At 38.5% G+C, this 21,992-nt stretch overlaps 2 protein-coding genes and 1 long non-coding RNA gene across 3 annotated transcripts; 2 read left to right on the forward strand and 1 right to left on the reverse strand.

Annotated features, from left to right (window-relative positions):
* Positions 1-753: 753 nt before the first annotated feature.
* Positions 754-1,788, reverse strand: LOC113699515 (uncharacterized). Its single transcript, XM_027219882.2, has one exon. The coding sequence runs from the start codon at positions 1,786-1,788 to the stop codon at positions 754-756; it is 1,035 nt and encodes a 344-aa protein (XP_027075683.2).
* Positions 1,789-9,815: 8,027 nt separating this feature from the next.
* Positions 9,816-11,404, forward strand: LOC113698685 (transcription factor bHLH30). Its single transcript, XM_027218582.2, has 3 exons — positions 9,816-10,044; positions 10,260-10,514; positions 10,636-11,404. The coding sequence occupies exons 2-3, from the start codon at positions 10,272-10,274 to the stop codon at positions 11,086-11,088; spliced, it is 696 nt and encodes a 231-aa protein (XP_027074383.1). The 5' UTR covers positions 9,816-10,044; positions 10,260-10,271; the 3' UTR covers positions 11,089-11,404.
* Positions 11,405-17,303: 5,899 nt separating this feature from the next.
* On the forward strand, positions 17,304-21,783 carry LOC140010185 (uncharacterized). The gene is made up of 2 exons (XR_011817447.1): positions 17,304-17,497; positions 21,536-21,783. It is a non-coding gene; the product is annotated as an uncharacterized lncRNA (long non-coding RNA).
* Positions 21,784-21,992: the final 209 nt, after the last annotated feature.

The following is a 21,992-nucleotide window of genomic DNA, read 5'->3' on the forward strand; positions in this document are numbered from 1 at the left end:
CTTTTGAATAGCTCTTTGAATGAAACCCTAATGTGCATTGGGTTCATTCTCTTTTGATTGGCAAACCGAACATGTATATCCATGATGAATCGTTTTGATATGCCGCTTTGGTTTGTAAATGTTACATTTCAATGTATGTATGTTTGGTTGATATTTGGTTGGATTTCGGATCAACTCGTATTTCAAACGGCAAAAGAAAAATTTGGCTACTCTCGGCCTAGTATCCGGAGTCGGACGTGGCCGGTACAGTTCATCATCGGTTTCGATTTTTTTCATTTTTTTTATTTTGTGATTTTGACTTGGTTGCGCGCATTGGTAAGTTCCGGAACGTATTAGATCGACGTAAACTGATCCGTTAGTCCTGGCGAGAGTTGGGCAGGCAGTCCGCTAACCCCTTTGGTTCGCCTTAGGGGAAGGTGGGGCTGTTACACAGGTAATGACCTCTATCACGATGGTTTCGTGGTTATTAGAGGCCAGAGGGACTGCATCTTCAGGTCCATAAATGATTTTCTCGTACATCTTTAATCGTTTGCTTGAACTCTCCCCATTGGGAGGAGGGCGGTTGTGACGCTGAGCTGTATGGCTATCCCCTCCAACCGGTTCTCCCGCAATAGTATTGATCACCCCGGCCAGATTCTGACCCTCCTGCTCGAGAGTTCGGCCACGGGGCCCCTGAGATCCGTCACGGGAGTAGCTCAGGTGCTCTGGTTTGGGCCTTCCCCGTCGCTGGTCAGTTCGCTCATTACGTATGAACTACCCGAGGTGGCCCAGTCTGATCAACTTTTTAATGTCTTTTTTGAGGTGGCGACAATCCTCCGTATCGTGTCCCACATCTCGGTGATACGCACAATACAAACCCTGATCCCGCCTGCTCTTGTCCCCGATCAAGGGTCGGGGAGGTCGAGAGAGTTCTTCTTGTTTCATCACAGCGAGTACCCGAGTTCGAGGTGCAGTAAGGGCAGTCCAGAACTTATCTCCTCCCATGGGGCGACTCCTGGGCAGGCGATCGTAGGCGTTCTTCCGTTCCTGGCTGTGTCGCGCGTCCATCTGGTCAGTGTTCCTTCTGCGCTTATCATCCCTTAACTTTTCCTGCGCGCTTTTCAGGCGATTGGCCTCCTCCGTGTTGGCTTTTTCATGAGCTCGGTCCAGCATCTCGCGCACTGACTTGGGAGGTCTTTCCACGAGCTTGGTGTAGAGCTTCTGTTTTCGCAGCCCGTTGATGAATGCGGCCATGACCACCTTGTCATCCTGATCGCGGATCTGGAGGGACTCATTATTGAAACGTACCATGAACTCGCGCAAGGATTCTTCAGGTTTCTGCTGGATGGTCATCAGGTGAGCAGTGCTTTTGGAGAAGGCTCGCGACGAAACGAACTGTGCTGAGAATAATCGTGCGAGTTGGGTGAAGGATCGGATAGACCTGGGGGGAAGCCCCTGGAACCATTGACGTGCCTTTCCCTCCAGGAACATTGGAAAAGTCTTGCACCTGACCGCATCCGCGGCCATTTGCAAGCGCATTTGCCTCATGAAGGCGAACAGGTAATCCTCCGGATCCGTGGTTGCATCATAAGATTTCGTGCTCGGTATTTTGAATTTCGCGGGCAACGGGTAGTCCTCAATATCAGGTACAAAGGAGGAAGCAATATACCTATCTGCCTCAGGATCCAACAGCAAGTCCAACTTGTTCTGCACCTGGTGCTGCTCTCTTCGCGGGGAGAGCTCTCCCCTGGAGTACCTCCGGAAGGGCTTCGGATGCTTGGTTCGGTAGTGCTTGTGGGATGACTCCATAACTTCGATCTATTCACACGTGAGCTCCTGGCGCATCCGCTTGGGCCGGGGGTTGGGTTCCCTGTTCGGGATTCTGTCAGGCCAACTCCTTCCACCCCTTGGACCTTAGGCTCCTGGTCATGATGACCTCCCGTCCGCCCTTTGAGGTAGTCCATGATTGCCTCGAAAGTAGGTAGATTTTTCGCCACCGTTTGAACTAACTGTTCAGGTAGGATTTGTGACGGTCCCGTTCCCTCATCTCTAGGAGTCGAACCCCGAGTGGGGTTTTAGGGGCCACTTTTCTGGTTCTCCTTAGATCCGTCAGCGTTCATCTGAAATCTAGTTCTTGGCATGATTCGCAAGAAAAGAACTACGTGTTTCCCAAGAACACAGTCTGAGCTGAGTTGCTGCAGATCGAGCTGGTTGGGAGCTGCCTAGCTGAGAGGGGAATGCCGAGCTGAATATTATGCGAAGAAAGAACGAAGGCGGGACTAGAGTCTCCGGAATAGCTCCGACGATCAAATCAGTAGAGTTTAAAAGTAGGACAACAGTAAAGAGTACTGTGGATGGCGTACCTTGTATTGTCGTGTGGTGCCATATTTATAGGTTTCAGGGTAGTAGTTTCCTATAGGAGTAGGAGTCCCCTTAGGGTTCGGAGTCCTTTTAGGGTTTCGTATGACAATCCCTAAAGGTTCGGAGGCGGCGGCCCACTAGACCCACTCTAGGGAGAGGCGGCAGCAGTGGCCGGGCTGACCTCTCTCTAAACCGAACTGAGGCGTCCGAGATGGGAGACCTCTATTGCCGACCTCGCGTGTGCCAGAGTGTCACATGTGGATTGCACCCACTACAGTGTGCTTTTTTTTTTTTTTTTTATCTTTTTTCATATTTTTTTTATATGCTTTAAGGTCTAGATAAGATATAAATTAGATAATAGTGCTCTTTTGAGTTTCTAATCTTTTTTAAATGTAACTATTATAAATAATTCATTTATTATTATCATCATCATCATCGTCATCTTAGATATAAACTGTGCATAACACGGGTCAGATTACTAGTTTTATATGTACTCTAGAAGGATATTTCGATACCTAATTCATTGAAAAAAATATTTTACTTACGTTATAAATATATCTCTTAATTATATTTTAAAATTTAAATTATCTTTTTATTTCACATAATTACATACATCTATAATGTTGTAATAATTTTTTTTTTCTAAGTGATGAGCTATACAAACACCTTATGCTAATAGAAGTTGGCAACGACGAGCCACTTTCCTATAAAAAAGTCACGTGTCATTGATGGACGATTTGTAACCGTTGCCTATGTCAAAAACGTGTTGGTGAGTGATGTGTGTCCTAGCTGGATAATTTGTAACTACTGTTACTGATGTCAAATTTTGTATCCTCACTGGATGATCTGTAATTGCTGGTGCCGATGTTAGAATTTTGTTGATGAGCGATCTGTATCCTTACTGAACAATTCTGTAACTGCTGGTACTGATGTCAGAGTTACGTCGGTGAGTAATCTGTATAAATTCACCTATAGTCCAAGAGGTATGTTTGACTAGTAAGAGTAACCGAAATCGAATCCGAATCCGTCTAAAACATTTTTTTACCAAAAAATAAATAAATAAAACAAAAACCATCATGTTTTAAACGATGTCAGAGCTGCTGTGTTGATGACTATAAATCTATATATGATCCTAGAGGTATGCCCCGAAATCGAATCCGAATCCCTCTAAATTTTTTTTTTTTTTAACAAATAAAAAACACGAACACCTATGTTTGAAAGGAAATGTGTGGAACTTGGGAGTGGAAATTAAAGAGAGATTGGAAAAGCCTCTGGGCTTTGACTCATAGAGACTCCTCGTCACCGTGCACAGCAGTAAAGTTCCTTTCTTTCCCTCCAAGCATCCGGCGTCTCTCAATTCTCCAGACCGACGCGAGAGATGGGCGGCCAGGATAAACCCCCAGGACCCGGACTCGAACCCGACATACAGCCATTACTGAACGCCTCCAAATACTTCCTCTGTCACCGGAGCTTTTCCCAGAGCTTGAAATACGCGGACAAAGCCCAACAATCCAATCCAAACCACCCTGGTCCGCCCCAAATCCTCGCTATATCCACTGTTCTCTCGGCCACTCCGTCCTCGACCCGACCCGAACAGCCAGAATGGTACTTAATCATCAACCTCCCTCGTTTTACTCAAGACCAGAATCTGATTCGGACCCGTTGTGCTTCGCTCGTCAACCTCTTAAACCCTGACACAAACCCTTACCCATTTGCAGCCGAAGCCCGTGATTGGGTTGTCAAAGCAGAATCTGTTTTGTTTGACCCGGACGCGAAAGCCCAGTATGATAACGGATTGAAAATGACGCAAAAAAATAGTGGAAATGGCGGCGGAACTTTTTGGACTTTGTGTCCGTACTGTTACTTTATGTATGAGTACGAGAAAATGTATGTGGATTGTGTCCTGAGGTGTCAGAATTCCAAATGCAGGAGGGCTTTCACGGCGGTGGCGGTTGCTGCTTCAGCCGCGCCGCCACCGGAGTTGGTGGAGGAAGGAAAGTACACCTGTTATGGGTTTTCGCCGCTGGGTCCTAACAATGGAAGTGGTGGTGACTCTGGTGAAGAGAGAGGGAAAAGTTGGTGGGCTCCATTTGTATCCATGGGTCAATATCCGGGTCCAGTTCGGGCCAATGAGGAAAAGGTGGATGTGAGGACTAATGTGGACTCAAAGAGTGAAAAGAGTAATGGGTTTATTGAAATTTCCGATGATGAAACTGCAGGTAGAGAGAAAATTGAAAGAGGGGGACAGGGAAACGGTGTTAATAATGGGAAGGTGGTGATGAAGAGGAAAAAAATGGCTGCTATAGGGAAGAAGAAATTGATGGGAAAAGGGATTAGAGTTGTTGGGAACCATAGTTTATCAGCGGAGGGTGGTGAAGGAATAGGATTTAAAGCTGGAGGGAACGAAGCAAATGCGAATACAAGTCCAGGGAATGAAGCAAATGCAAATACAAGTGGAGGGGTAACGGAAGGCTGTAATGAGGAGGAATTGGAGTTTTGTGCTGGAGATGATGATATTTTTGTTGCTGTGAATCCTTGGGCTGATTTAGGATGTGAAAAGCTTAGGAATTGATGAGAGATGAGTTGGGGATTTTGAACTCTGTTTATATGCACTGTTTTGCTAGCTGGGAGCCTTGGACATGATGGTGTACTAAATGGCCAGTAAAGTTTTGTAACTGGTAGAATCATGTTGATAATCATTAGAACTGGTAGAAGTGAAGAAGTAATCCTGAATATGGTTCTTGATATCTTTGTGTGGCTGTCATGTGGATTCTTTTGCCGGTAGTATTTGATGTTTTGAAACAGTTATATGGCCAATAGTATGCTTGGTTTTATCCAAAAGTAAGTTGGAAAAAAAAACAGAGAAATGGATCATATGATTGGTTATCTTTTTGTTTATAGTTTGTTATTGGCATACGAGTATTAAGTCATAAGCAAGGAAACAAGATTAAAATATTCTAGGTGCTTTAATTTGATTGCTGGGTTTTGGATCTGCTCTGCTTTGCCGTCCAACTTCCCTAACATTTCCCGCCAATATTTCTTCAGCAATCAAATTGGATCTGAATCTGCTCTGTTTTAAAGTCCAATTTTTCTTATATTTCCTGTCAATTTTTATACTATTCTAGCTGCTTTAGTTAGATTGCTGGGTTTTGATCTGCTCTGCTTTAGTGTCTAATTTTCTTACGTTTCCTGTCAATATTTTAGATTTTCTTTACCTTTGCCTTTTTCTTTGCTGAATTGCATTGTTTATGTTTCTGGTCATCCTTTTAGTGCTGATGCTGAGGATCTTTAATGTCTGAAAATCTTAGCCTAAATTTCTCTAAATTGGACAAGTCTGAATGTTGGTGTAGCTGTATATCTAGGATGCTAAATTGATGGGGATTTGACTTGTCAAGTTGAGAAAAGAGGACATGAACTCTTAAAACTGTCGAGTATTTACATTATACTTGAATTTTGGTTCTGTCCTGAGGTTTGGTGCATTCTCCTTGATTCTAATAAATTGGTGGTGGCTTATCTATCTTCTTCTACTTCTTGTTGGAAGGTCCATTGTAACTTTTTGGTTATTTAGGTTTGGATTGCATCAAGGGATATCCTGCAATATGGGGTTATCTTTTAATGAGATACTGGGATAGTATAATGGACTAGTTCAGCTCTGACAAACTAGTTTTTGAAGACTCAGGTCAACAATGGGAAATTATGTGTTATGTTTATTTGATTAGGGTGACACACTAGTACTAGGAAGCAATAAAGAAGTTATTGCATCTTTGAAAATGTTTTGTGTGTATAAATCAAGAAGCGACTGCGTTAATTTGAACCACTAAAAGTATGCAGAAATCTAGTAATCAAGCATCGTTAGTCCTGTCCTGTGGCCCCTTTCTTTTCTGTCTCTTTAGCATTAAGTAGAATAAGAGAATTGGAATGATATATAAGTGGCAGAACAGGGGCAGACATCCCTACAAGGGCCTGTCCGGACTAATCTAGCATGTCTACCTAATTTTATCTTCCAGTTTAGCCCCCTGTGACTGGATGGTCTTTTACCTATATTGACTGCTATTAACAAGTCTGAAGAGAGATTGTGTTATATCATGTGTGTGCGTTTGCATATTGAGCATTTAGCTTCCCTGCGAATGCTTTTTCTTTTTCTTTTAATTGTGTTTTCAACGAGAATAGATTTTGCCTCTTCTTGATTTGCTTGTGTCTTGCGTGTTCTGCTTTATTCTGCTTAGATGTCACAGTTGAACTGCATACCTTCTGATGCATGTAGATAGAGATTCCTCCCTTTCAAGTCGTCATGTCATTCTTCGCCTAAATTGTGCTGAGAATAGGAATGAGAAGAAAAAAAATCTCTAAACTACCTAGGTGCAGAGAAACAGCTTCATAGGCTTAAAGCCGCTCCCACAGGTTCTGGTTCTGCATTTTCTTGCCTCACCAACTCTCTCCCTCTCTCTTGCTTAGTTGCTTTTGATTTTTCTTATGTTTCTTCCATTTGATAATGTATGATCAGATAGAGCGTGATCTCTTTTAGGCCGCGTACGAGTTCATACTTTGAGATGGATGAGGAACTAGCTTGTTGCAGGTTGATTGAGTTTATATATTAGATTAATTAAGACTGCTTAAGAAAAAGATTGATGTTAACTTCGATCAGGCTCAACTAAAAACAGTTTTTCAGTGTGAAGAAAGATGCTTCTTTCTTTAAGGTGTCATCCAATGGCTATACTAACAACTTTTTGGAAGCAGATTTTAACTTGAAAGTCGAGACCCCTAACTTTTATCCATCTGGGATTCCTGATGGGCCAATTTTGCACATGTTCGATTGCTCTGTGCATGTATTATTGTTTCCTAAGCTACAAGGAAGAAAACAGAACTTTTTGTTACAAGCAGCTTCATGGGATATCTTTAACAGCAAAAGAATTAGTCTTTTGGAATGGTTTATTCTGTCATCTCCCTCTTTTTGTAGTGGGGAAAATGTGGGGTTTTCTTTCTGGTTGCATTATTTAACAAATCAAGTCAAGCTTGCGAAGTGGAGGGAAGAAGATTTAAGTTGATTTTTTGCACAATTCGTTGAAGCAAAGATGCAAAATAGAACATGGAGGAGACATTTAAATTTGGCCGAGAGCGGAAAATCAAGATAACAAAAAGAAACTTGAACGTGCCAGGGGAAAAAAAAATCACACTACTGCCTTTTGTTCTGCTCTTTGGCTTACTTTTGAATCAAAGTGATCATTTTTGTCAAAGCTGAGGACTAAAGAACTTCAATTCTCTCAAGTTGGGTTTTCTTTTCACACCCACGTGGGCAAAGACACTCAATTCCTTGCCTCTCCTCAGTCCTCCCCCAATCCCACACGAATACAAAAGAATTTCACACCAAATATGCATACAAGGATAACTTCCAAAACCCAAAAAAAAAAAAAAAAAAAACACAAGGCACACACACACACACACAAGGATAGTTGCCTAAACAGGGGATTTTTCACATTTTGTCACTAAGTTGTTGGGCATGGAAATCCCTCCTTGGAAGTTTATCCATGGCAACCGACCATCTCTGAGAGTTTACAGGCCTATTTGGTAAATAAGTTTTTGATCAAGTTCGTCTGCCACAAGTTTTTTAACAACTTTAACTATGATAACCTCAAGAAACTTCTCAAAAATTTTAAACTATATATTTCAAAATATCAAAAAATTTACGCATTTCAAAAATTTTACCAATAACTTCTACCGTAAATTACAGTAAAATTTTAGACAAACACCTAAAAAATTTATTGGCATGCCAAACGGCTTGGTTTCAAAGTTGTTGCCAACCTTTGCATCTTTTAAGTCGAAAAGTGAAAAAGGCAAAGCAAAGCAAAGATCCAAACTGTAGATGCTGGATAAAGAGGACACCCTATGTTTCTTCATACCGTGAACTTAGTGAGGTGACCGTCCCAGCTGTATTTGATTGAATTCAACTTTTCATTCATTGTGAATGGGATCTTTTTCCATTCCATTTCAATCTGTCTGAAACCCAAATGATTTTGCATTGTTTTGCTAATACACGTATTTCTTGGTCCTGTTTATCCTAGGACTAATTTTGCATATGCTGATTTTCACGGACACCTATTTGACAAAGAAAAAGCAGTTTAAACTGGAGCAATCTTGATTTTCATGCTTGCTTAATTTAAGCCTTAAAGCTTCAAACATCATCAATGATATAAATGTGCTTGGAATCTTTTCAGAGAAAGGGTAACTTTTGCTTAGTCAGTAACAATACATGTATATAATCTATTCTATCCTAATCTAGAATAACTTAATATTGTGTTCTTTGTTACAAGGTACAAAAGCATCCTACCACCAACCTCCATACTTTTAGCACAAAGGGAACTGATTAAAGCACAACTAAAAGAGAAGAAATTAGAAACTTTTTTTATCAAGAACAGAACAGTTTGCTGATTGGTCTGTGTTAGAGGCTAACGGTTACAGGAAAAACAAGCCAGCGGTCCTTGTTGCGGAGAACAAGTTTGAGGTCAAAGAGGGGACTGTGGGGCTCTGAAGTTGCAGGTGTGTGGGAACAAATGGACAAACAGCAAGGCTGCCTCTGCCTTTTCTTTCTTGGGACCCCAAAAATAAAATTCTTCTGCTGCATGCCAATGCCGTAATCAACTGCGCCGGAAAATCATTGCTCTTTTGAACTTCTCCATTAGAATTCACTGGCCAAACCAAAAGCACATCTTGTGATAAATATTCTCCCTGCGCTTCTCACCTTTTTGTTCCTGTGTTTTGTTCATATTCCAATAATGTCAAACGCAGCATTATACGTTGTGAATTCTATACTTCATGTTTTGTTTGGGGGGGGGGGGGGGGGGGGGGAATAAAAAAAATTATGAATTGTACTAGTATCACTTGGTTATCATACGTGCACCTTTTGATTCTCTATTGCTAGACCTCGTGCAGAAGCAGATCTCCTCCATTCGATTTGTCAATTTTGATAAACGTATTTTAATTGAAATATATTTTTGATAATTTTTCTATCTAGTCTAGAAGTTTGCTATTACAATTTTCAAAGTTTCTTTGCATGTATTCCTGTCTGCCATAAGATCTAACAAGAAGTCAAGAACTCAATGACGGGTGAATGTTGTAATGATTATTCCTTTTGTATGACAAGCACACTACTGTAATTTTTAGAGTTGTAGACATTTATAAAATATTAATGGTGTTCTAACATAAATGAATATCTCAATAATATTATCCTATTCTTATTCCAAAATTTTAGATACATTCACTCCTAAAAAGAGAATACTCTCATGATTTTTCGTTTATGTTGTGTAAGTGAAATTGAAATTCACAGCGCTGTGACTGTTTGTCCAAATTAAGGGCATAGCTACAACCATTAAGAGGTCAAGGGATCTTTTCAAAGAGGGATCATAGTTTGGGGGCTTAAGTGAATATACCGAAAAGTGAAAAGTACAAATAGCTTGATTTTATTAGTGAACCTTTGCCTTATAGTCACACCGCATCCTTACTAACAAGTCCAACTAGACATACTAAAAGCATCACTCATTTTCACTTCAAATTGGCTGATGTCCTGATGAAGATAGAGCAATCTTGGCATCCAACTCTTACGAAAACAATCCTTTTGTCTTGGTAACAGGAGAAATCATCTCTGGGATTTTTGTGCGATATTTCAGATTTACAGAATCTTCAAACTCAGAGGCGTACCAGAAGAAGCAGGTTGGATTCTAACTATAAATGCTTCACCTTGAGTACGTTGCAATTTTCCTCAATCATTTTCACTTCTACTAGTTCCCGTTGAAACATATGCCTTAAACGCCAAGATTCTTCTTTTTTCTTGTGCTTCTTTGTTGTTTTTACCGAGATGGATTATTCATTTGTCTACTTTTGATGCCTCACTTCTACTTGCTTTTGTCGACTCTTTTTATATCAAGTGAGAGGAGCAAATGCATACTTTGCCAAGTTTCTATGAAGTTGGAAGCTGTTCAGAGTCTTACAACTTCCTTCACGAAATTTTGAACTCAAGAGAGCAACTGCACCTTGACAATTCAACCGTTAATGCCATTTCAATGGCTGAGGCAAAAGCAGTTGCAGCAAACAAGAGCCACAGTGAAGCTGAAAGGAGAAGAAGAAAGCGTATCAATGGTCATCTTGCTACACTTCGCAACCTTCTTCCCAAAACCATCAAAGTAAGTTTTGTTCATTCATCTAGTTGCTCTTTTTATTGCCCTATTCAACTTTTCCATGTTCAAAAGACGACCCTCCATTCTTCTTTTCTTGGTTAATAAGTTTGAAATGTAATGAACATAGGCAGACAAGGCATCATTGTTAGCTGAGGTTGTCCGGTGCATAAGAGAGCTAAAGAAGTCAACAGAAGAACTCTCAGCTACAGAAGGTGATGATCAGTCCAACACAGCAATGAAACTCATGTTTCCTAGTGAAACTGATGAACTCAAGTTATGTTATGATGATGGAGATTCAAGGACTATAAAGGCAACATTATGCTGCGAGGACCGACCGGAGATGATGATAGAGTTAAAGAGGGCATTAAACGCAGTAAAAGCTAAGGTGGTGAAGGCAGAAATGGCAACAGTTGGGGGAAGAACAAAAACTGTGCTTTGGCTGCAAGCTTCAGCAGCTGGAGAAGAAGGGCTGGCGACAATAAGGAGAGCACTGAAAGTGGTTGTAGACAGGTCTATCATGTTGCCTACTCCTGGCCAGGCTTTGCCGGGTAACAAGCGGCCTCGTCTCTATCACTGCTGAATATATGAGTTTAGGGTTTTGTATTTTTTGAATCTTGACGGTGCCACCTGTTTAAAATGGTCCATACTAATGTTGGGGATGGGGACCAATGACCCCATGGAAATTGAAAAGTGAGCTAAGGTGATCATGGATGAGGTAGGAGAATTTGAAGTGTCAATTTGGTAGAAGATTTATCCTAGTTATGTATGAATGTCAAACTCCCAGCTGGTGCTATGAATCTAAAAAGTAGTACTGCCTGCGCTGCGAGATCTTCATTCGTGTTTCCTTTTAATTTTAATTGAGAAGCAAAATTGCGAGCTCTGAGTGAATTATGAAAGGGGTAAAAGTTTAAATTATTTTGGTAGAATTCTTCGTTTTGCAGGTTGTTTCTAATGATTCCTTGAGTTACTAACATGTTCCTTTTTTTGAAGGGAAAAAAAAAATTGTAACAGGGTTGAGCTAGTAATGATTTTCCTTTTTCTAATCAAAAGTTTGACTTCGACTTAGAGTAAGAGAAAAGTGGGGTTGGGGGAGCCTAATCACTGATTTCTTGTTTTTGGACTTTAGAATCCAAGGTAATCATTAACATTTGCTCCTATCAGACTAGACTATACTGTTTCAGGCACATGTTTTTAGCCTTTAGTAGTTTAATCATATGAAACACTAGCTTATCTTTTTCTCAATTTTGGAGCAAATGTATTACCAATTTCTAACTCTTATTTGACCCGCGACTGCAGTCACTCCCTCTCATTTGTTTGTTTAAATTACGTAAGACCCACTCCATGTTTTTTCTCAACCAAGCCATACACATACCTTCATCAAGAATGTTGTCCTATGTTTGAAATCAATTGAGAAGTTGAACTAACAATAGAAATCCTCCATTTCTTCACAACTACATTTTATCCAACTCTTTGAACTTTCCAAACACGCAAAATCTATAATTCACTATAAATAGCCAATGCAGTTCCAATCAATTCATTCAACTCAAAACAAAAGAAAGTACAAACCCTTTTAGCCGCACTCTTTTTGTGCTTTTGATCAAACAATGGCTGCCTTGAACCATTGTCTCCTTTTCTCCTTCACGGTAGCATTCTGCTTCTCAAGCTTCCAAATGAGTTTCGCAGCCCGCCACCTGCTGCAGGCACCATTGATTCCAACAATGCCTACGATCCCATCGCTGCCTAAACCCGCTGGGTTGCCTCCATTGCCTTCAATTCCAAGCATTCCTAAGGCAACATTGCCACCTTTGCCAAGCATCACATTGCCTAAAATCCCAGCCGCTGCTGCACCACTGCCAAAGCCCACTTTGCCAAGCACACCTCCGCTCCCATCCTTGCCAAAACCCACTCTACCATCTTTCCCATCTGTTCCCAAGTTCACTCTACCTCCACTGCCATCCATTCCAAAAATCCCCGTCCAAGCACCACCACCATCTCACTAGTGCTGGAGACTCGAGTTCTTGCATTTGGTTTCATTACGCCATATTGGTAGATTCATGAGCTGTTCGGTTTGATCTTATGTTCATGGCTTGGTGTAGTATTTCTGTCGTTTTTACGCATTGGTTACATGTATTTGTCCTTTGGCGATTTGTAAACCATTTCCATTTCTGTATTCATCCATTGTATTCTTGGAGCGTTCGTGTGTTGTAGATCTATTTTAGGGTATTAGTAAAAATAACTTTTATCTTCGTTTATATCATCTTCATTCTGTGGTTATAAACCTGTTTATTTTTTTTTTCAAATGAATTGTGAATGTAGATTAAAGAATTAGTCTAAATAAAATTTGGAGGGCATATTCTAGCCTGACACTCTTCATCAATCATCAATCAGAGGGTTGTAACATACGTTGGAAATCGCCTCCACAATAGGGTGAAAAAGGAATGTTGAATAAATTTGAATGCAAAATGGGGCAAATGCCAAGCGTTACTTGGGTACCTTAGTTGGATTTGGTGCTTGACAATTCCATGTAAAACCTGCCAAAAACCATGACCGCATGCAGTAAACGGAATCCCTAATGTATTACAATTCAATAATAATAAAAATGAAAACATATGAATTATTGCATAATAAGTACATGATAATTGTACAATAATTCATATGAATTATTATAAACTCATATATAGTGAAATTTGAATTTAAGAATTTAAAGTCTTGAACCCTAAACCTTAGGTTGAAGACTCATTTTCATGTTAATGGACGTCCCTCAACATGAATTATCTTTAGCGTTGTTTGTAATTTCTAATGAAAATCAAATTTACGAATCAATATTTTTTGATAAACAATAAGCTTGCTTGTTCTATGCTGACCAGCTGTGCATGTACTTGTAAACATCATAGCTAGCACTCTTATAAACTTAAAAGAGCTTACCTTGTTTCTTCCGGTGATTTACAGTTCTTTAAAACCTTTAAAAAAAAAAAGTGAAGTAAATTTAACTTTTTTTTTTTTTTTTTTGGTGGGGTTGCATGTCAACCGAAATCCAAATTCAGATGACCTTTAGGTTGCAAACTTTTTCATTGAAGGGGGGGAAGAAAGGGACCAAATCCGTCAATTGTTCTTCCAATTGGGTCCCTTAATAATTTTGGAGGCCCAAAACCAAAATGCTACGAATTTTCTCTTTCGTAACACCATGTTGTTTCAAAGCCGATGTTCTTCCCATTCCATCTTGTCTTCCACTTTCAAGACCAATTTGGCCTGATTACAAGAACAATAGCTGAAGATTTGCTAAGATAGGAACAAAAATAGATTGACATTATAATTGCGATTACGAAACTGTTGAAACTGGTTAAGAACAACTACTGAAGCGTTTTGATTTGCAATGATAGGAGCAGAAAAAGATTGACACTGAATTTCTATCGGCTATTGAAATGATAGCTTTTCTAGGAATAGGTTTATTATTGCTTCTCGATTTACTTATTTATCAGCATGAGATCATTGGAGACTATTTAATAAATGATAATCATCATAAAATCTCACATTAAATGTGTACGATGATGATGGGTCCTGGCTAATTTTCTTTACAATTAATTCGTGGTTTTTTAAGGGATACAAAAACTAAGTTATTATAAGGAAATATATATATATTTACATTAGTATTGAGGAAAGAGAATCACCCATGACACAAAAAGATGGGTTTAAAATGGTTCCATGCATGCTATTACTGGAAAGAGGTGTTATGACACTAGAATCAGCTTGTCAAAGACAAGTTGGTCGTTAATAGAGATTCAAAATTTTAATTTGGGGTATAAGTTTGTAGTTTTAATCTCAAACCTTGCAATTAAAGAGGATTTAGCGTATGCTCTTTCCTTTCCTTCTTCTTCCTTATAAGGTCAGAGTCTCCTTTGAATCAAAGTAAAAAAACCAATAATCCAATAACAGTAGTCTAATAATATCCGAAATGGACTAAGAATCTGAAATAAGCTCAATTATGAATGATGTAACCGTCCTTTCGAACAAGAATTTTAAATGATTTTAGAAGGGCAATGTAAAAATGCTTTTTGATTTTTTTTAATGCCTTGGGAAAACCCCCCACTGTTCTCATGGACAAAATGTCCACTTCTTTTTTATCTTGTTCTCCCCACTTTTCCAGTCGAAACAATCAGACCCTAATTCAGTACCTTTTTCAGTCCCCAAATTCCCGGGGAAGTTTCTAATCTACGGAGTTCTTCTTAGTCAGGAGACTCATTAGAATGGCGACACATACATTCAAATCTAAGCATCCTCTGCATTTTAGTACAAGTACGATGAATGTAACATGATTCTTCGTTAATTATTCTCCATCTAAGCATAAGCCAAATACCGACTCCCAGTGGCGGATTTAAGGTACCTCCACTGCTCCCTTAAATTTCCTATAGTATCCATAAAATTTTGATATAATTTCAAATGTACGTCGAGAGTTTTCTTATGAAAGAATTATATGGTCTTCTAAGTTGATTTATAAACTACTATTTTAAAAAGATATGTGGGTCACAAAGTTTCATTTGAAATAAGGTGAATAAAGGCTTTTCATTTCAATTTGTTGGTGAATTTTTTTACTTAAAAAATTAGAAAAAGAGTAGGTAAAAAAAATTTTAGTGTTGCTTTTACCCTCACTGAGAATTTTTTCTGGCTTCGTCATTGCCGACTCTACCATTGTTGGAGACTTGGAGTATACAGGTGCCAGAGAGAAGTGATGTTTAGTTGTTAACCTTTGTGATCTCATCATAAGTCGAGAGGTAGTTGATCAAAATTCCCCTGTAGTAGCTTTGTCCATGCGACTAAAGATCCAAATTGTTTGTTCATTTGCCAGTTGCCACTTTGATGTTTATGTCATTCCGCTGCAACATCTGTTCTTCAGTTGGTGGATGCTGTTAGGAACTTAGGATTTAATTATCTCAGTCAAAATTTTTGCAACTAAAATCTAGTTGAGAAGGCATACCAACCTATACATCTTCAAACTGGTCCAGCTACATTTGAACTTAACCTTGTAGTGCTTCCTTTAGAAAGCATAGTCTTCCCCTTTAAGCTGATCAAAATACACAAAAAAATCGTACTACCTTGGAAACTCAAAGCGGAGCTTCAATCTTCTGCATCAATCAATCAGCATGGCTTCTTCTTCTTTTTCTAACCTTTGCATCTTTCTATCTCTGATCATTGCTTTGTCATTTCCAAGCATTCAAGTAACAGACGCGGCTCGCCAGCTTTTACAAACCTCACAACCAACAATACCGACGTTGCCCACCCTGCCAAACTTGCCCACCGGAGCAGCAGCATTGCCACCATTGCCAACCACTCCTCTGCCAACATTACCCACAAATGTTCCATCCTTGCCAAAGCCCGCGTTGCCAACAGTTCCCACAATTCCTCAGGGGGCCCTCCCTCCCATACCAGCTGCAACTTCATTGCCAAACATCCCATTCACAATCCCTTCAATCCCAACTAATCTCCCAACGTCAATTCCTTCAATTCCTTTCTTCTCACCTCCACCATCCAACTAGACCATTTTCTACCTGAACTTGTTTCAATCATTGAATATGCCGTATCTGTTGCTTCGTTGTGATAGCCTAATGATTTCCATATAATTGGGAAATTTTCACAGTTACAATGGTCCTTGTAGGGATCCTATGAAACAGATGGAGTTTGGATTATATTGTGAGTCCCTGTATTGCACACTGCAGGTTGTATTCCCATTTCTAATGTTATGAATCCTTTTATATTTATACTATCTAAGAGCAACATCTTAAATTTTTCTCTTTTTTTTTTGTATTTGATTTTTCTGGAATTACGTGCTCTGTTATTCTGCTAATTCCATTCCATTTGATGATATGTCTCTTGAATTATGAGTTGTGTTTCAATGATGGGAACAACATTCGCGCCGAGTTGGTCCCCATGTGGTATTTGCCAAAAATGACACGGAAACTTTAACAAAAAAAAAGTCAGATCTACCATGTAATTTTAAGAAGGAACAATTTTGCATCTGCTATAATCTTAATATTTGTTGCTTCACTTCTGAGTTTCTGAGGAAAAATAATAACAATGATGGCCAAATTGAACAGCCACGACCTTTTTCAAGTTGCATTGCTTGCGATTGGGAAAGCAACAGTTTGTATTTACTTTCAGTTTTAAGAATATGGTGTAATGAAGTCACTTCGAACTCAATTAGTGAACAATTCGAGCTCGGCGTGAATTAAAGCACTTGAACTCAAATTTGACAAACTCTCAGGTTGGGTTTCATCACATACAAATGTTCAAGTTTGAACTCGTCCATTTTTTTTTTTTCTCGAATTCATGAAATTGTTCAAGCTCCATCGGAACAACATCGAATTCGAGTTTTAATTGAACAACCTTATGAGTAGTTCAATTGTGACGTTTGCAACCCTACTTTAATATATAGGAATACTTGTTAATTGATACCAGGGTTTCCTTCAGTTAGTATCGTTTTGGTGCTACGTACGTACTATTTAGATTCAGTTTTAAGAGTTATTAATGAATAGCAGCCAATAATATAAAAGCAGCATAAATTACAACAGTTATAATAGCCTCTCAAATGATCATGAAATCAAAACAAAACCGCATGAATGAAATCAATACTGATGGGGTTTATGTTCTTGAATTTTCTGTTCATTTAATTCCCTTCGCATGATAATACAAATATGATGATTCTTGGGGATAAAGTTCCCTAATGTTTGAGAGGTTGGTCCGCTCAAATAAATATTCCACGTGTCTGACTTTCGGAGAAGAGAACACTTGGCGAAGCCTGGATTAAACCTTATTTGTCCAAGTCATTCCCATTTCCATTTCATCCCCTATAAATTCACCCCGCCATACAGATCAGTTTCATGCAATCAAAACGTAATTTCTGCTGATCAGTTTCAAAACTGTGGATTGCCAGATGATGGAGAAGGCTTCAATCAAGTCCACTCTCTCAGTTGCTCTCTTCATTCTTCTTCCAATTTGTTAGTCTCTCTCTCTTGATCTCTCATTTACACTTGCACAGGACTAGAATGTGTATTGGTGAAGGGATTCTTGCTTCATAACTTGAATTCACCGGTTGAAAATCATCACTTTATTTCTTCTATTAAAAGATTGTTTCTTGTTCACAAAAAAGGAAAAAAAAAAAGATAAACAGGCCCTTTGATTGCAGTATTATCATTCCCAATGATGGAAGTGAAAATGGCAACGAGCATCTCAAGAAAATTTCAGATATTTGAATGTGGAAATCCTTGTAGCTCTGATGCGGATTGCAAATGCACTGATTTCTATTGTGCTCCGATCCCGGATGTGATGATAATGGTTATTATATTCAAATCAATTTTGGCAATCTTAATTAACCAAGGTGGCCAACAATAATGGTATCCCACTTTATATTTTACATATATATATATATATATATTTTTCTTAATTAACTTTTTACTTTTAAAAAATATGAACTCCTAAATTCTATCTTAATGACAATCCATTCGGTACTAGTTAAATATACCCTATATTATTTTACAAGCCCAAAACCCAAAGCGCTAATTTTCTACCTTTTTAAAAAAAAAAAAAGCCCCCCATCCACTCGTCCAGGTCTTTTCCCAACGAGTACTCAGGCTGCTGGCCCTAAATTACTAACTTCAAACTCACAACAAACGTTGGCAAATGATGAGTTAGTTGTATTTAAAAATGCATGTTTTCTTAGCTACGTAATTATGGTAATATGCGTACAACGACTATATATTTTGTTGTAACATATTTTTAAGATTATGAGATGGTTGCGTTCCTTGTTGAAAGTGGCTTTCGAAGTTATTTTATAATCAATCATGTTACCAATTTTAAAAATTTTGAAGTTTTTTTAAAAATTTTTTTTTTTAGTGTAAATAGAAGGATTCACGTCATCATCCTAGTCTGGAGTTAGTTCATCGACATTTTTCTATGCTGGCTTCTCACAACCACGTCCTGTCCATCAAAATCCTCTCATCTATTTCAGTTGTCAAAAATGAGCAACTGGCAGGTCATTCCATATCATCATATATACACATTATTTATTTATTCGGTGGACTTTTGTTGATGAGAATTCTGAACTTCGAAAAAGTGAAATTGGTTGAGGTAGCAAACCAACCTGCAGTAATTCTTCCAACTTGTCCAACTGCATCTAGCCAACCATTGCTCCCTATAAAAAGCATTACCTCCCCCTTCAACTCAGACAACATACTAACACATATATTTGGGAATTCCCCTACAAATTCAGTTTCGAGCTTCTTCCTTCTGCGGTATTCAATCCAATGGCTACTTCTTCCAATGTCTGCTTCTTTCTGTCTTTGCTCATTGCTTTATCATTTTCGAGCATCCAAGAAAGCCAGGCCGCTCGCCGACTATTGCAAACTTCCCCACCAGTGATACCAGCAATACCAACATTGCCTGGTACAACCATGCCAAATTTGCCTACCACATTGCCACCATTGTCAAGTACTCCTTTCCCAACATTACCAACAAATCTTCCATCTTTGCCAACTATGCCCACAGTTCCGAAGGTGGCCCTCCCTCCCATTCCAGCTGCAACTTCGTTGCCAAATATTCCATCCACAATTCCTCCAATCCCAACTAATATCCCAACTTCATTTCCTTCAATTCCTTTCTTCTCACCACCGCCATCCAACTAGACCATTTTAGATATTTGAATGTTTGAGTTTGTCATATCTGTTGTTCCTTCAGATCGCTTATCATACGATTTCATGTACAAGTAATTTTTACAGTTTCATTAGTCCGTCTGTATAGCTAGGGATCTTATGAAGTAGACGGAGTTTGGTTTGTTTTTGAGATTGTATTGCGATTGTTTATGTTATAACTAGTTCTTAATTGATACCATGTAGGAGTTTCTTGTTTGTTGTTTCTTGATACTTTCGTTTATTTATCTATCTTTCGTTGGCTTGAGGCCTTATATTACACCTCTCGTTACACTTTATTATTCAACTTTTTAAAATGACATGCATCCCCACAACACATTAATCAAAAGAACTTGGATTCTTATCCATGATTATATGCAACACATCTCAATCTAACTGTTTGTCTAATAAGAATATAACATAAATCAGACGATCTTTTTTATTTTGTAAATTACATTCTCACCACTCAGCTATCATTCATCAAATGTAAAATTTTAATTTAAGGTCAATTTTAGAAACCTTCCTTAAATTTTTTAACGATTTCAGGCAGTACTCTCTTGTAATTTGGATAATTAAACCCACCTACATTGCTAACTTCAATTGAGTATCATAACCCTTTTCTAAGATACAGGCTGTTTACAGAAGAAAAAACCAGAAAATTATTCACCCAAATTCCCCAACACTCCCCGTCTTCTTGTCAGCACTATTGTACTTTTATCCATTTTTACCACCATCACTACCATCATTGCCAGAAGCATGGCAAACAGATGCTTCTCAAATTACCTGCCCAAAAAAAAAAAAATTTCGAATGAGATGCTGCAACACCACCCAAGCCATAATCTACCAGCCCAAAAACCTAAAAAAAAAAAACACACACACACACACACGATATGCTCCCTCTTTGCCATCAAGCATGTCTGCCCAAATCCTTTGCTACTTTGGTTTCCTCAACCAATATACCTCAATCCCTCCCCTCTCTCAAATAACATCTGAAAAGTAATGGAGTCAGCTCCAGTCCCAAAGGGGTATACTTCTTTCTTTAGTTATTCATGGTGGAAATATGCTGCTAATCAATGTCCACAATAGTTATAGACGACAGACAACCAAGCTATGCTGGTTTCAGCAATTTGATACAGACGTCCAAAAAATAAAACCAAAAAGTATTAACATGGATATAATAATTGCAAACTCCAAATAACTAAAATGTCAGCGTTTAGCCAAATGTATGATCCCACACTTGGATTCAATATATATATATATAAATATTTATTTATTTATTAGGTCGCTTGGTTTCAATTTCTTCAAGCTTATATGATCATACACTTTGTTTGAGTTTCTTTAAGCTCTATCTGACTTTGTTATACGGTTAAAGGCTTAATGCTTTGTCAGGAGCCTTAAGTTTGCCTGTTTAGGTACGTGGTTATTGGAACTTTAGTTACTGTAGCCTAAATTCCTTTTAGTAAAGATTAAATTAATGGTGGGATCGTAGTAGAAGTAAAAAAAAAAAAAAAAAAAAAAAAGTCGCTGGACCAGGAGTATATTTTGTGGTAAGCACTTTTTGATATGTTTGTGTATCATAAAGTATCATCAAATGTGGAAATCTTAATTACTCATATTCTGAGACCGAACAAACAAAAAAGATAATCTGAATCAGAAACTTGTGCTTGTGATTCGTGAACATCCGTCATCTTACTCTATTATTTTGGTCTCTAGCGGTTGTATTACTCTTTGGTTTTGATTTTATCTGGTTGTACTTTTGTTCAAGCAGTGACTTGTTGAAACTGGCCAATGAATTGGGAAAAAAAAAAAAATCAAAAGCGAAGCGGTTTGTTCAATTTTCGTGTGTTTTCTTTACATTAAATTTATTGACATATTAACATTATATGGTTTCTTGTGGATTAAGTTCCTAACGGGAGATTCTGCCCGCTATGGAAACTTTTATATTGTACCGAATTTGAAAGACCTATTTGGCATATTCTCGATCAAACCTCATTTGTCGAATCCATTTCCAGTTTGAGTTTATCCCCTATAAATTCACCTGAAATAGACTAGTTTCATGCATACAAAAATTAGTTTCTACTGCTCATCAACAACAGTGGATACTAGATGGAGAAGGCTTCAATCAAGCCCGCTCTCTTATTTGCTCTCTTCATTCTTCCAATTTGTGAGTTTCTCTAGGATTCTTACCTCAGAACTTGAAGTCACGGGTTAAAAATCCACACTTTTATTTCCCCTACTAAAACATTGTTCCTTTTCCATTTAAAGAAAAAAGTACAGGTAAAAAGACCCTTTTTCATCTAACAAAACCTTTTTTCCCCTAATGTGATTTAATTGTAGTATTATCTTTTCCAGTGATGAAAGCCATGGAAGTGAAAGTCACTGGCAACAAGCATCTCAAGAAAACTTCAGCAGGATTGTGCAATTCCTTGTGGCTCTGATGCGGATTGCACATGCATAGGTTTTAGTTGTGCTCTGACTCCCATAGAGGGATGTGACGATAATGGTAATTGTATTCAAGTTAGTCGTTGCCTGGACGAAATTCAAGCATTGTGGCAAACAATAAGAGGCGTGTAATACAATTATTTTAAAGGTTTTGTCTACTGGTTATTGGTTTCTTTGGTAGTAAGAGTTTGTTTGTAATAAAGATAGTAGGATGAGATTTTTTTTTTAACGTAAAAAGAGATTTTATTGAATAGAACATGAATGTACACAAGTGCAGAGGTATTTGCTACACAAAAGTACGACTAAAACCAATTAAGCTATACAATAGTACTGCTACAATGAACTAAACTCCGATTATGCTATCAAC

Source organism: Coffea arabica, chromosome 7c (genome assembly GCF_036785885.1).
Source record: "Coffea arabica cultivar ET-39 chromosome 7c, Coffea Arabica ET-39 HiFi, whole genome shotgun sequence".
Taxonomy (NCBI): Eukaryota; Viridiplantae; Streptophyta; class Magnoliopsida; order Gentianales; family Rubiaceae; genus Coffea; species Coffea arabica.